Source organism: Mobula hypostoma, chromosome 2, assembly GCF_963921235.1.
Source record: "Mobula hypostoma chromosome 2, sMobHyp1.1, whole genome shotgun sequence".
In the NCBI taxonomy this organism is placed as follows: Eukaryota; Metazoa; Chordata; class Chondrichthyes; order Myliobatiformes; family Myliobatidae; genus Mobula; species Mobula hypostoma.
In genome coordinates this window covers 110,040,896-110,054,674 of record NC_086098.1, presented here as the reverse complement: position 1 = coordinate 110,054,674, position 13,779 = coordinate 110,040,896, and the positions used below count along the sequence as shown (strand labels likewise).

Sequence of the window (13,779 nt, the reverse complement as noted above, 5' to 3'; positions counted from 1 at the left end):
ACTTGATATTAAAGTAGCTACCCCTCTTTTGTGACTCAATTTATATGATGAATAAAATATATGCTTAAAGCCCATTCTTTTTAATTTTCCATGTTCAGATTGGCTCATATGTGTTTTCTGGAGGAAAGCTATTTGTACCCTCTCTTTTTTCAATTTAGACATAATCTTATTTCTTTTAATTGGATTCAAAACCCCATTAACATTATAGGAAATTATTTTTACCAATTCAGTTTGCATTTTTCTCTAGTAGAAAAAAAGCACTCTCCTTTTCTAACCAAACAGTAAGCAATCCCTTCTCAACAGTAAACCAAGACATATAACCACACCCTAGACATTTCTGAACGTATAACATTTGAAAATTTTTCCCGACTTCCCACAGTGAGGCCTGAGCACCGACCCGCCTCAGTTCAGAGGGATAACCTCTATCTTCACCCTGTGTTAGAGGGCCCTCAGCAGTTTGAATAATCATAGAGAATTTTCTCCTATTTATGTCTCGACCATATTGCTATCATTCAAGTTATTCCGCCTAGTTTATTTTCAGTTACCAGTTTTCATTTTACTTTTAAGTCCGATTTACTCTTTTCAGTCATTTCTCTTAATTAATCTGTATTCTCTGTACATTCGCCTCTGAATATTTGCAGCTTTTCCTTGTAGTTTGACACTCTGGTTCGAGTGGAGCATCCCCGCCCCACTAACTGCCACGACTTCTGCCGAATTCTCTCCAGTAGCGACTCCGGTTGGGTGATAACTTTAATAGGTAGTCCCCGGTCTGCCAGGTCCAACATTGCCTCCTCCACCGTAGCGTAAGTTTTTGTCCCTTCGTCGTAAAAGACTCTCAGCCGAGCTGGATACAGGGTCTGGAATTTAATGTTGTTTTCCTTCAGGACCCTTCGTGTTTCTGTATATTCCTTCCGTCTGGCAAGAATCCCCGGTGCGTAGTCGTGGTCTAAACTGATTTTGCAGTTGTTCCACATGAAACCTTTCTTTTGCCATGCTCTTTTAAGCACCTCTTCCTTCGTTCTGTAACTGAGAAATCTGATCAGAATCGATCTGGGCTGGGCGCCGGCCGGGGGCTGTGGTGCCAACGCACGGTGAGCCCTTTCTATCTGTAGGTCTTTTGCAGCCGGTATATCAAGGTTCTATCTAAGCAGCTACTCCACGAAGGGAATCATCAATCCAGGTTTACCTTCGGTTCCTTCGGGAACTCCGTAAATCCTCACATTTTCCCTTCTCGAGCGGCCTTCTTGATCTATTAGCTTCCACTGGAGCTGGTCTTGTAGCTTCAGCATTTCTGCTATCACTTCCTCGGCGTTTTTTAGCTTCTCTTCAATTCCAACAATCCTCGCTTCGGCTTCATCTATCCGCGAGTTAGTTTTTACTATTTCTCCTTTAATATCTTCCAGCTGTTTGCTGTTATCTTGTTGGAACTCGCGAATCTCTCCGAGAATCAAAGACAGAGTCACAGATTCCCCCTCATTATCTCCGTCCTGGCTTGCCGTGGGGGAGCTAGGCCCGTCGCCTTGCTGCATCTCTTTATGTTTATCAGCCTTCGAAGCGGACTTTTTATTCTTGTTCTTAGACATCATCCTTGCCCCTTTTATTAATATAGTTATGCAATATTAAGTATTTGTCTAAATTCGATTTTGGGGCAGTTTACCTTCTTTTTTGTCGAGAAACCTTTTCCTTACGCCGCCATTCCCTTGATGACCCGGAAGTCCCTATACATTTGACTTTCATAGCCAAAGAGTATCCCATAAAGTTGCATAGTCCAGGAAGAATGTTGAAAGTCACACAAAATGCTGGAGAAACTCTGCAAGCCAGGTAGAGTCTATGAAGTAGAATAAACAATTGACATTTTGGGCTAAGACCCTTCATCATTTAAAGATTGCATGGATGAACTACAACAATTGTTCATCCCAGTTTGGCAAAAGAATAAATCAAGGAAGGTAGTGGCTGACAAGAGAAATTAGGGATAGTATCAATTCCAAAGAAGAAGCATACAAATTACCCAGAAAAAGTGGCTCACCTGAGGACTGGGAGAAATTCAGAGTTCAGCAGAGGAGGACAAAGGGCTTAATTAGGAAGGGGGAAAAAAGATTATGAGAGAAAACTGGCAGGGAACATAAAAACTGACTGTAAAAGCTTTTATAGGTATGTAAAAAGGAAAAGACTGGTAAAGACAAATGTAGGTCTCCTACAGACAGAAACAGGTGAATTGATTATGGGGAGCAAGGACATGACAGACCAATTGAATAATTACTTTGGTTCTGTCTTCACTAAGGAGGACATAAATAATCTTCCAGAAATAGTAGGGGACAGAGGGTCCAGTGAGATGGAGGAACTGAGCGAAATACATGTTAGTAGGGAAGTGGTGTTAGGTAAATTGAAGGGACTAAAGGCAGATAAATCCCCAGGGCCAGATGGTCTGCATCCCAGAGTGCTTAAGGGAGTAGCCCAAGAAATAGTGGATGTATTAGTGATAATTTTTCAAAACTCATTAGATTCTGGACTAGTTCCTGAGGATTGGAGGGTGGCTAATGTAACCCCACTTTTTAAAAAAGGAGGGAGAGAGAAACCGGGGAATTATAGACCGGTTAGCCTAACCTCGGTGGTGGGGAAACTGCTGGAGTCAGTTATCAAAGATGTGATAACAGCACATTTGGAAGGCCGTGAAATCATCAGACAAAGTCAGCATGGATTTGTGAAAGGAAAATCATGTCTGACGATCTCATAGAATTTTTTGAGGATGTAACTAGGAGAGTGGATAGGGGAGAAGCAGTGGATGTGGTATATTTGGATTTTCAAAAGGCTTTTGACAAGGTCCCACACAGGAGATTAGTGTGCAAACTTAAAGCACACGGTATTGGGGGTAAGGTATTGACGTGGATAGAGAATTGGTTAGCAGACAGGAAGCAAAGAGTGGGAATAAACGGGACCTTTTCAGAATGGCAGGCGGTGACTAGTGGGGAACCGCAAGGCTCAGTGCTGGGACCCCAGTTGTTTACAATATATATTAATGACTTGGATGAGGGAATTAAATGCAGCATCTCCAAGTTTGCGGATGACACGAAGCTGGGCGGCAGTGTTAGCTGTGAGGAGGATGCTAAGAGGATGCAGGGTGACTTGGATAGGTTGGGTGAGTGGGCAAATTCATGGCAGATGCAATTTAATGTGGATAAATGTGAAGTTATCCACTTTGGTGGCAAAAATAGGAAAACAGATTATTATCTGAATGGTGGCCGATTAGGAAAAGGGGAGGTGCAACGAGACCTGGGTGTCATTATACACCAGTCATTGAAAGTGAGCATGCAGCTACAGCAGGCGGTGAAAAAGGCGAATGGTATGCTGGCATTCATAGCAAGAGGATTCGAGTACAGGAGCAGGGAGGTACTACTGCAGTTGTACAAGGCCTTGGTGAGACCACACCTGGAGTATTGTGTGCAGTTTTGGTCCCCTAATCTGAGGAAAGACATCCTTGCCATAGAGGGAGTACAAAGAAGGTTCACCAGATTGATTCCTGGGATGGCAGGACTTTCATATGAAGAAAGACTGGATGAACTGGGCTTGTACTCGTTGGAATTTAGAAGATTGAGGGGGGATCTGATTGAAACGTATAAAATCCTAAAGGGATTGGACAGGCTAGATGCAGGAAGATTGTTCCCGATGTTGGGGAAGTCCAGAACGAGGGGTCACAGTTTGAGGATAAAGGGGAAGCGTTTTAGGACTGAGATTAGGAAAAACTTCTTCACACAGAGAGTGGTGAATCTGTGGAATTCTCTGCCACAGGAAACAGTTGAGGCCGGTTCATTGGCTATATTTAAGAGGGAGTTAGATATGGCCTTTGTGGCTACGGGGGTCAGGGGGTATGGAGGGAAGGCTGGTGCAGGGTTCTGAGTTGGATGATCAGCCATGATCATAATAAATGGCGGTGCAGGCTCGAAGGGCTGAATGGCCTACTCCTGCACCTATTTTCTATGTTTCGTTGTATCAGACTGTTTATTCTCTCCCCGCCCTGCCCCCTTGATGCTGCCTGAATTGCTAAGTTCCTCCTGAATTTTATGTGTTGCTCAAAATTTCTAGCATTTTCAGAATCTCTTGTTTAGGATGTTAAAAGTGTAGCTATTCTGGTTATGAGGGGATATGTAGGAACTAGTTATACTTTGCAGTTTTACAGCGAATATGTAACGATAAGTGATCATATATGTTAGTTCTTTTAAACCTTTCCTTAAAACTGTGAAGATTGGCCAAGATATGAAACTTGCTTGAACTTTAATATATGTCTGAACAAAGAGAGTTCCTCAATTTAATTTACATGTAACATCTACACTTCATGCTGTATTGGTTTGGTTGTATTTAATAAATACTGATATGACATGTGGTGCTTGGAGTTGAGGATTAGGGCAGTGTTTCTGTCCAATAGCAGTAATATGATTTTCAATATTTGCAAAATTTTATCCAGTTTTAACTGATTATAAAACAGAAAATGTACCTGAACTTGTTTCTGCTGTTGCACTATTTTGTGTGCACTGTCCAAACTACTTAGAGGTTAATGTTGGGTTTTGTATTGCAGGTTTATGTGGATCAACTTTCAGTCACAGACATGGAATATATTGCTGACACGATCTTTCCTGCTATTGGTAAAAATATTATCAGTAAAATGGTTAATTTTAGCCATAAGGTAAAGGATTCTTTCTACTTGAAGAAATCATGTTTGAATGAGAAATTCTTTAGATAAATATTCATTATTAATTGAATTGCTCTTTATTAAAGGTGAACCAAGAAATAATAGTAGAAAGAAAATGGGGTCAAAAAGGAGGACCATGGGAGTTTAATCTACGTGACCTCTTCCGGTGGTGTCAATTAATGTTGGTAGACCAAACAGCAGGGTGCTATGATCCAGGCCAACATGTTGCTTTGGTATACGCAGACCGAATGAGAACTGAAGCAGACAGGAGAAATGTAAGAATATCTGAATTTTTTTTCATTTTCAGTTAATTCTGCTTAGGGAATCGTGTGAACTCTGTAGTTGGGAGCTAAGGTTGTGACTTTTCACTTCTTTTGCCATTGTTTGATCACTTTAGAGATTCAAACTTGGGAATCAGAGCACAGCTTCTAATTATTTTTCCTTCTATTTAGCCCTTTTGATGAGAATTACATTTAATTATTTCAGTGAGCAGAAAGTGTTGCATTTTTACTGCATTTAATCCCTAATATCCAGTGCAAAAGTTTCATTTTTGATTCATAATGGTGTTTGCAGTTGCACATCGTATTCAAGTTGGATAAGGCATGTATATGATGATAGCTAAAAGGATGTTACACCAAAAGGTGGTTGATGTATCCTGAGTGGAGTTGCAGACTCGGACTAACACATGTACTTAGACCATGCAGTGCTTGTACCCCAGCATGGATCGAATTAATGTGTTCCTTTGTCATTTGTGCACAAAGTTGCAGTGCTTAATTTGAAGCTTGTAGTTGAATAGCCCTAATCATGGCTGATATTCCTCCCTTATTGTTCTTAACAACTTTTTTATGCCGGGGCTGTCATTTTACTCATACTGAAGCACACATGGTAAATATATGGTCTGATCAAAAGTTCATACAGTTTACCTTTTTGAATTTTGTCTAATTACAGGGAATGACAGGTAACTGTCTCTTCCTCAGTTTTCAGATGAAGTTCTGGCAAAAGGCAATGTAGTTTCATTCACAAATAGTAGTGCTAAAGTTACAAGGCACCTTCATGAGACACAAACAGTAATTTGGTGACATAAAAGAACTTGTATTCTTCACTAATTATATATTTTATTTCTTCCAAGATGTTTGCTGTATTTGAAAGAATATTCTCAAATGGTGATGCCAATCATCCCTATACTGGGTCCAGAAAATTCCATATCACCCCACAGCAGTTTCAGGTGTGTAATGTAGAATTTCAGTTTGATGAAGTAAAAATATTTATGCATTTGTAAAAATAAAAACTTGTTGACAATTTGTACTGAATCATTGCTATTCTCCTGTTGTAGGTTGGTTATTCTATCCTTTCACGTTGTGCAGTCAGTGTTCCTATGTCGAGCAAACAACTGTCGATTCTTCACCATTCACTTCAACCACTGGAGTCTGTTATGAAGTGTGTTCAGATGAACTGGATGACAATTTTGGTAGGTCCAGCTGCCAGTGGGAAAACCAGCCTAATCCAGCTTCTGGCTCTTCTGATGGGCCAACATTTAAAGGTTCTGGCAATGAACAGTGCTATGGACACCACAGAACTACTTGGTGGATTTGAGCAGGTGAGATACCATGAAATTGAGCTAAGTATTTTGGCAAAATTGTTCAGCTTTTCAGGAATCGCCAGTGTATTCCCTTGAAGTTTGGGAAGTTTGGAGCTCACTGGAAAGCATTTGCAATGCCAAAGTCCCAAACTTTGAGGTTGTTGCTGGCATTGTTCCCCTGCAGTTTGACTTTGAACTTCACATTGGTAGCAAACTAACTTGTTGCAGTTCCCCAGTTCTTCCATTTTGTCTGCTGAAATGCTGTCAGGTTATTTCTCACCAAGAATGATTTGAGACATCTAGTGATGTTATCGTCATGTGATTTTGGATACAGCGTCACTCACTGTAGATAATAATTACAGGACAATTGTTGATTTAAGTTGCACACAATACTCTAAATGAAGCCTCGCCAACATCTTATGCAACTTCAACATAACATCTCATCTCCTGTACCCAGTACTTTGATTTATGAAGACCGATGTGCCAAAAGCTTTTGTTATGACACTCTCTACCTGTGATGACACTTTCAATGAATTATGGGCCTGTATTCCCAGATCCCTTTATTCTACCACACGCCTCAGTGCCATACTGTTCACTGTGTAAGACCTATCCTGATTGGTCCTACCAAAGTGCAACACCTCACATTTGTAGAAACAAAGAAAACTTCCAGCACAATACAGGCCTTTTGGCTCACAATACTGTGCCGAACATGTACTTACTTTAAAAATTACCTCTCGTTACCCATAGCCCTCTAGTTTTCTAAGCTCCATGTACTTATCCAGGAGGCTCTGAAAAGACCTTATTTTATCCACCTCCACCACAGTCTCCGGCAGCCCATTCCATGCACTCACCACCCTTTGCATTTAAAAAAAAAACTTAACCCTGACATCTCCCCTGTACTTATTTCCAGGCACCTTAAAACTGTGCCCTCTTGTGCTAGCCATTTCAGCCCTGGGAAAAAGCTTCTGACTATCCACATGATCAATGCCTTTCATCTTGTACACCTCTATCAGGTCACCTCTCAGCCTCTGTCGCTTCAAGGAGAAAAGGCCAAGTTCACTCAACCTATTCTCATAAGGTGTGCTCCCCAATCCAGGCAACATGCTTGTAAATCTCCTCTACGCCCTTTCTATAGTTTCCACATCCTTCCTGTAGTGAGGTGACCAGAACTGAGCACAGTATTCCAAGTGGGGTCTGACCAGGGTCCTATATAGCTGCAATATTGCCTCTCGGCTCTTAAACTCAATCCCACGGTTGATGAAGGCCAATACACCATATGCTGCCTTAACCACACAGTCACCCTGCGCAGCGGCTTCGAGTGTCCTATGGACTTGGACCCCAAGATCCCTCTGATCCTCCACACTGTCAAGAATCTTACCATTAATACTATATTCTGTCATTATATTTGACTTACCAGAATGAACCACCTCACACTTATCTGGGTTGAATTCCATCTGCCAGTTAATTAAATTCCATCTGCCATTTTTCCAGCTGGTCCAGATCCCATTTCAAGCTCTGGTAGTCTTTCTTCACTGTCCACCACAGCCTCAGTCTTGGTGTCATCTGCATATTTCCTATCCAGTTAACCACATTATCATCCAGATCATTGACATAGATGACAAACAACAACAGATCCAGCACTGGTCCCTGCACACTCCACTAGTCACAGGTGTCCAGTCAGAGACGCAACCATCTACTGCCACACTCTGGCTATCTGGCTTCTCCCACAAGTCCATTGTCTAATCCAATTTACTATCTCACCTTGAATGACAAGTGACAGCCTTCTTGACCAGCATCCCATGCGGGACCTTGTCAAATGCATTACTAAGGTCCACGTAGACAGCATCCAGTGCCTTGGCTTCATCAACTTTCCTGGTAACTTCCTTGAAAAACACTACAATTTTGGTTAGGCATGACCTACCATGCACAAAGTCATGCTGACTCTTCCTGCTCAGTTCCTGTCTATCCAAATGCTCATATATCTGGTCCTTTAGAATACCTTTCAATAACTTTCCCACTATTGATGTCAGGCCCACTGGCCTATAATTTCCAGGTTTGTTTGTTTGTTTGTTTGTTTATTTATTTATTTAGAGCTTTTCATAAACCGAGGAACAACATTGGCTGTCCTCCAAGTGTCCAACACCTCACCTTTGCTAAGGATGATTTAAACATCTCTGCTAAGGCCCCAGCAATTCTGTATTAGCCTCCTATAGGGTCTGAGGGAACATCTCGTCAGACCCCGGGGATTTCACCATCCTAATTTGCCTCATGACAGCAAGCACCACCTCATCTGTAATCAGTATAGGGTCCGTGACTCACTACTGCTTTGCCTCATTTCTATATACTCTGTCCATCTCCTGAGTAAATATAGATGCAAAAAATGCACTTAAGATCTCCCCCATCTCTTGACTCCATGCATAGATTCCAATTCTGATCTTCCAGAGCACCAATTTTGTCCCTTGCAATCCTTTTGCTTTTAACATGCCCATAGAATCCTTTAGGATTCTCCTTCACCTTGTCTGCTAGGGCAAGTACCTGCCTTCTTTTACATAGAACATAGAAATCTACAGCACATTCCAGGGTCTTCAGCCCACTATGTTGTGCCGACTATGTAACCTACTCGAGAAGCTGCCTAGAATTTCCCCACTGAATAGCCCTCTATTTTTCTAAGTTCCATGTACCTATCTAAAAGACTTTTAAAAGACCCTATTGTATCCACCTCTGCTACTGTTGTTGGCAGTACATTCTACGCATCCAACACTCTGTGTGGAAAAACTTAGTTCTGATATCTTCCTTGTACTTACTTGCAAGTACCTTAAAACTATGCCCCCTTGTGTTACCCATTTCAGCCTCAGATCTTCTCGAACAATTTGCCCACCACTGAAGTAAGTAAATTTTAGCCCACTTGGTTTCTTTGGTGGTCGCCAGCATTTCTTAATCTCAATAAGTACCTCATTTGTTCCTTTCTGCCAAAACCTGCTGTGCACCATTTACTTTTCCTAATCAGGTCCTCAATATCTCTTGAAAACCAAAGTTCCCTCAACTTTTTATCTTTCTCTTTTATTCTTACTGGAACATACACGCTTTGTACACTCAGGATTTGTCTTTTGAAGGCCTCTCATTTACCAAGTGCACCTTTGCCAGAAAACAGCCTGCTAATTTCTGTGATTTTAAATCTTGGCAACCACTCTTGTTCAATCCATTACTTATGTTTATATTCAGATTGAGCACCAAAATCGTGAATCAAAATGTCACAGTGATTAAAACTGATGTTTCCCTTGTGATGATAAAGGAGTGGGAAATTTTAATGTTGTCGTTTAATGGTTGCAGGTTGATATCTTACGTCCCTGGCAAAGTTTAATTCGGAAGGTGAAGGATGTTGTTCTTGCTGTCACCAAGAATGTTCTTCTCTCTCTGGACTCTTTCCATGATGGCAGTAATCTTCTCAAACTCTGGAATTCGTTTCTGAACAGCCATTCTCAGTCTCTTGACAAGGATCATAGATCTGGCGTTTCCTCTGATGCGGTGAACAAACTGGAGAATTTGCTCACTGTTCTTCACCAGTGTAACAACAAATTGAATACATTCTCATCATCAGGTACATATTTCTGAATAATTGTTTTTAAATTAAGCAGCGTGATTTAAAATTCTGCAGAATTCATTGTTGGCGATTTATTTTTTTTTAGAAAAAAGATTCAAGCAGATTTAGAGGACAAAGTAAAATTAAATATGGAAAACTGAAAATGTTTTTTTTTAAATGCTCAATTGCTGTGATTGCAGCTCAGTTTGAGGCATGTTATAGTTTGGTTTCCTACTTCCGCCTCTAGATCAGTGGAACTCTTGATGGCTGAATGATTTCATGTTTTCCAACCACAATCCTTGAAAAGATATATTGTGTATTTTAGAGGTTACATAAACATGGCCCTGTTAAAATATTGTGGTGAGCATTTAGTCCATAATGACACACGAGGAAGCTTGTTAACTCAACTACTGTTTTATTGTGATAGACACAAAACAAACCGGGCACCATGACCCGGAGAGTGAAACCAACCAGTCTCGTACATACAGGGAGGTGACCATCACACACCCTGGCTACAGTTAGGGTGATCCACAAATACGCAAGTGAATAACTGTACAACCCAAGCTAAAATGTAGCAATAAATGAACTGGAACTTCTCCTCCATAACTCCACGAAAGCATTTTAACAGAAGAACAATAAACAGTGCCGGTCATTAGAAATGCAGGGGTGGGCTGTCGACCACATTCCCCTCTACCCTGCCCCCCCCAGCATTATACTGCCCCCACCCAAGGGGTCAGCTGTCCTTGGCAACCCCACAGTCCATAACAAAGTCCAAAAGTCCCAGTGGGCGTCACTGCTGCCGCCTCTTTGTGTGAGGCAAGAGGCAGGGCACCCAGAGTGTCACTTCTTTCCTTCAGCCTCGCTGGGTTAGTGGTGACCAAGGGCTGACACAGTGCCAGCCAGTCCCGGTGCAGCACGACTGCCTTCTGCCACTCAGGCAACTGCACCCGATATACCACATCAGAGATGCGGTCGAGCACCTCTCCCAGCTTCTTCCAGTGGCTTCCAAGCCTGTGGGATTGTCCCTTTATCCGGGAAGGGCAACAGACCCATACTGGGGCCCCCACCATGTACTGCTGCATTGGCACCCTAGACTGTCGGCCTGGCCCCTTCTTGGATGTGCAAGCGTTGCAGCAGTGCACAAACAGCTCCACGTCCTGCCTTCACCCAAGCCAGTAGAAATGTTCGTGCAGCCTGCCCAACGTCTTTGCATCTCTAAAATGGCTGCCCCCCCACCAGCCCGTGCACTGACCAAAGCACTGTGGCATGGAGCCCCCCAGGGGACCACCAGCTGCAAGAGTTGTCTGTCACCATTGGACAACTGGAACAGCAACCTGTCACGCACGGTGTGTTTCCCACTGCGAGTGTAGGGCTTTGGCCTCTGGATCCAGGGCGGAGACCTATGCCCACTCCGGTCGTCGTCCCACGTTCAACATAGAATCACTCACCTGCGTGCTGTGCAGTTGCTCGTGGTCCATAGTAGGGAGGTTGTCGCTGGCTGTCACCTGATGCACTGTCACCGTTGCTTGCCTGTGGCTCAGCTCTGTTGCGTTGGGCCGCTGCAAAACCAGTGGTGGTTGCTGGGTCTGCTGCCTGGAGCTGCCCTGCCAGAGAGCCATGGCTTCAGCACTGAGGTAGGGTGTTGACCCTGATGCATCCACGTGGGCCTCCCAGTGGGACAGCAGCTCTAGCCCAAGGACGCAGGACTCTCGGATGTCAGTGAGTCCCACATCGTGCTCCATTGTGTTTTCCCCACTACGATGCACAGCCTCCTCTTCTCTCTCATCACTGCACAGTCGGCAGTGACCGTAGCCAGCTGGATCGCCGTCGTTGTCCACCCAGGCAGGGATGGCTGGTCTGTGTCGAGAACACCGGGACAAATGATGGTGACGCCCACCAACACATGGTCCACGTATAAGCCTTGCTCCTCACCCAGGTGGCCAACCCGGAGGGGTGACAGCAGAGGGATTCTGCTGGAAGTATCAGGCGACACTGCCCACTCAACGTTTCCCAATTGCTGCCCTGAGCTGTGGCATGGTGTGGGGCAGTCCCAGGCCAAATGAACTGCCTCACCACACCGGTAGCAGAAGTTGTTTTGTGGCCTACGGAGGGCTCAGCGTGGTGCTAGTCAGACCTGGTTCACAGGCTGTTTCTCATCAGTTTCCTTCTTTGCCTCAGTGACGTAAGCCCGGGCTTGCTGCATGCGGGCCGATGCTGGAACACCATGGGGGTGCTGAAATTGCTTCTGCCCTCTCTGCCTCGGCCAGCACCTAGTCCAGCGATGATGGTGATGTCAGGTAAGTATGCTGCCGCAGGCAGTCCAGCGTCAGCACCTGTACAAAGGTGTGGAGGGCAAGCTCTTCCTGGGCTGCAGGAGGAAACTTGGGGGTAGCCATGTTGAGCACAGTGGCGGAGATCTGCTGCAAGCACCCCCCAAGTTTTCTCCCATACATGACTGTCTGCTGCATAGTTTTTCCCTCGTTGCTTTCTGCCACGGCCTTTGCTGTAAACGCCACCCCAGCGCCACTGCAGTCACGCTGCTCAGCTAGCATGGGGTCGAGGGGGGCCCACAAGGCATCTCCCTCCAATGCCAGGGCAAGGTACACCACCGTCTTGGTGGGTTTCCACCTGTTGTGCCAGGTGGCAAGTTTGACGTGCCAGGTAAGGCTTCAGGCAGCTGGTACCATTGTATCTGGGGAGCTTCAGAGTGAACCTTGAGGTGCAAATCGTTGAGGCCCTTTGGTCTTCCTGCTGCTCTGGTGCTCTCTAATATAGTGCCCAACCTTCCATGGCTACGGTGTCTTGGGCTCCCCGGTGCAGGTCGTGACAGAGATGAATGATGCACTCCGCCATGTCTCCTGGGTTGGGGAGCCTGGGTATGCTTGCACCATTGGGGCTCCCTGGGAAGGCATGGTGCTTGGTTCCCAAGTTCTCTCACCAGGTCTCGTCTTCATGAGCCCTGCCTGTGGGTGTAGGGGAGGCATACTGCTTGGTCCCTTGTCCTTATTCCCTGGGTTTTAAGGCACTCTTCAATCTCATCACCAATTTCACATCCGCTCCATGTGGCGAGCATTTGGTCCATAATGACAGACAAGGAAGCTCGTTAACACAACTACTGTTTTATTATGATAGACACAAACCAGACTGGGCATCACGACCCACAGAGTGAACCCAACCAGTCTCATACAGACTGGTGAGGTGACCATCACACACCCCAGTTACAGTTGGGGTGACCCACAAATACACAAGCGAATAACTGTGTATAACTGGAGCTAAAATGTAACAATAAATGAACTGGAGCTTCCCTCTACAATTCCACAAAAGCATTTTAACACAAGAACAATAAACAGTGCTAGTCATTAGAAATGGAAGGGTGGGCTGTCAACCATGCCCTCCCCCCACCCCCCAGAGTGTCACAATATGTTATATTTTAGTAACTCATGGGATACTGACAGATGAGAGCTTTAGTTGTAATCATCAGACTTAATTCGCACTGGGTAAATTGGTTGCTGGTTGAGTATATTTTAATAGCTTTGTTTCCATGTTTTTCAGTACCTTTCTCAGAAATATTTTTTGTTTCTTGTCTTTTTTAGAATTTAAAGAACTCATTGCAGAATTCCAGCAATTCAATCACTTACGTAGTCAGTTTTTGGATGGTGAAAAACGTGGCACTTTTGAATGGGTTGATGGGATGCTTGTACAGGCTTTGAATTCAGGTGATTGGCTGCTGCTGGACAATGTTAATTTCTGCAGGTAAGATCTGCAATTTTCTATACTCTTGAGTTTCATATTTTAATAAAATTGGGATTCAAATGAATTCTGCAGCTTAATGTAAAGTCAGTACTCTGTTAAAATGCTGGCAGAATTATGTATCCTTGTGGTGGTATAAAATTACACAATATGAGAGTTGTGGGAAATTCTGTAAGTTTAACTGTA

General features: G+C 43.8%; 1 protein-coding gene across 2 annotated transcripts in view; it reads left to right on the top strand.

Annotated features, from left to right (window-relative positions):
- The window catches only part of mdn1 (midasin AAA ATPase 1), a 181,032-nt gene that overhangs the window by 72,325 nt on the left and 94,928 nt on the right, over window positions 1–13,779 (top strand). For both annotated transcript variants that reach the window (XM_063040373.1, XM_063040372.1), the window contains exons 39-44: window positions 4,571–4,678; window positions 4,771–4,959; window positions 5,814–5,909; window positions 6,018–6,281; window positions 9,594–9,861; window positions 13,437–13,596. In XM_063040373.1, the coding sequence (XP_062896443.1) occupies window positions 4,571–4,678; window positions 4,771–4,959; window positions 5,814–5,909; window positions 6,018–6,281; window positions 9,594–9,861; window positions 13,437–13,596 (1,085 nt within the window). The remainder of the gene's footprint in view (window positions 1–4,570; window positions 4,679–4,770; window positions 4,960–5,813; window positions 5,910–6,017; window positions 6,282–9,593; window positions 9,862–13,436; window positions 13,597–13,779) is intronic.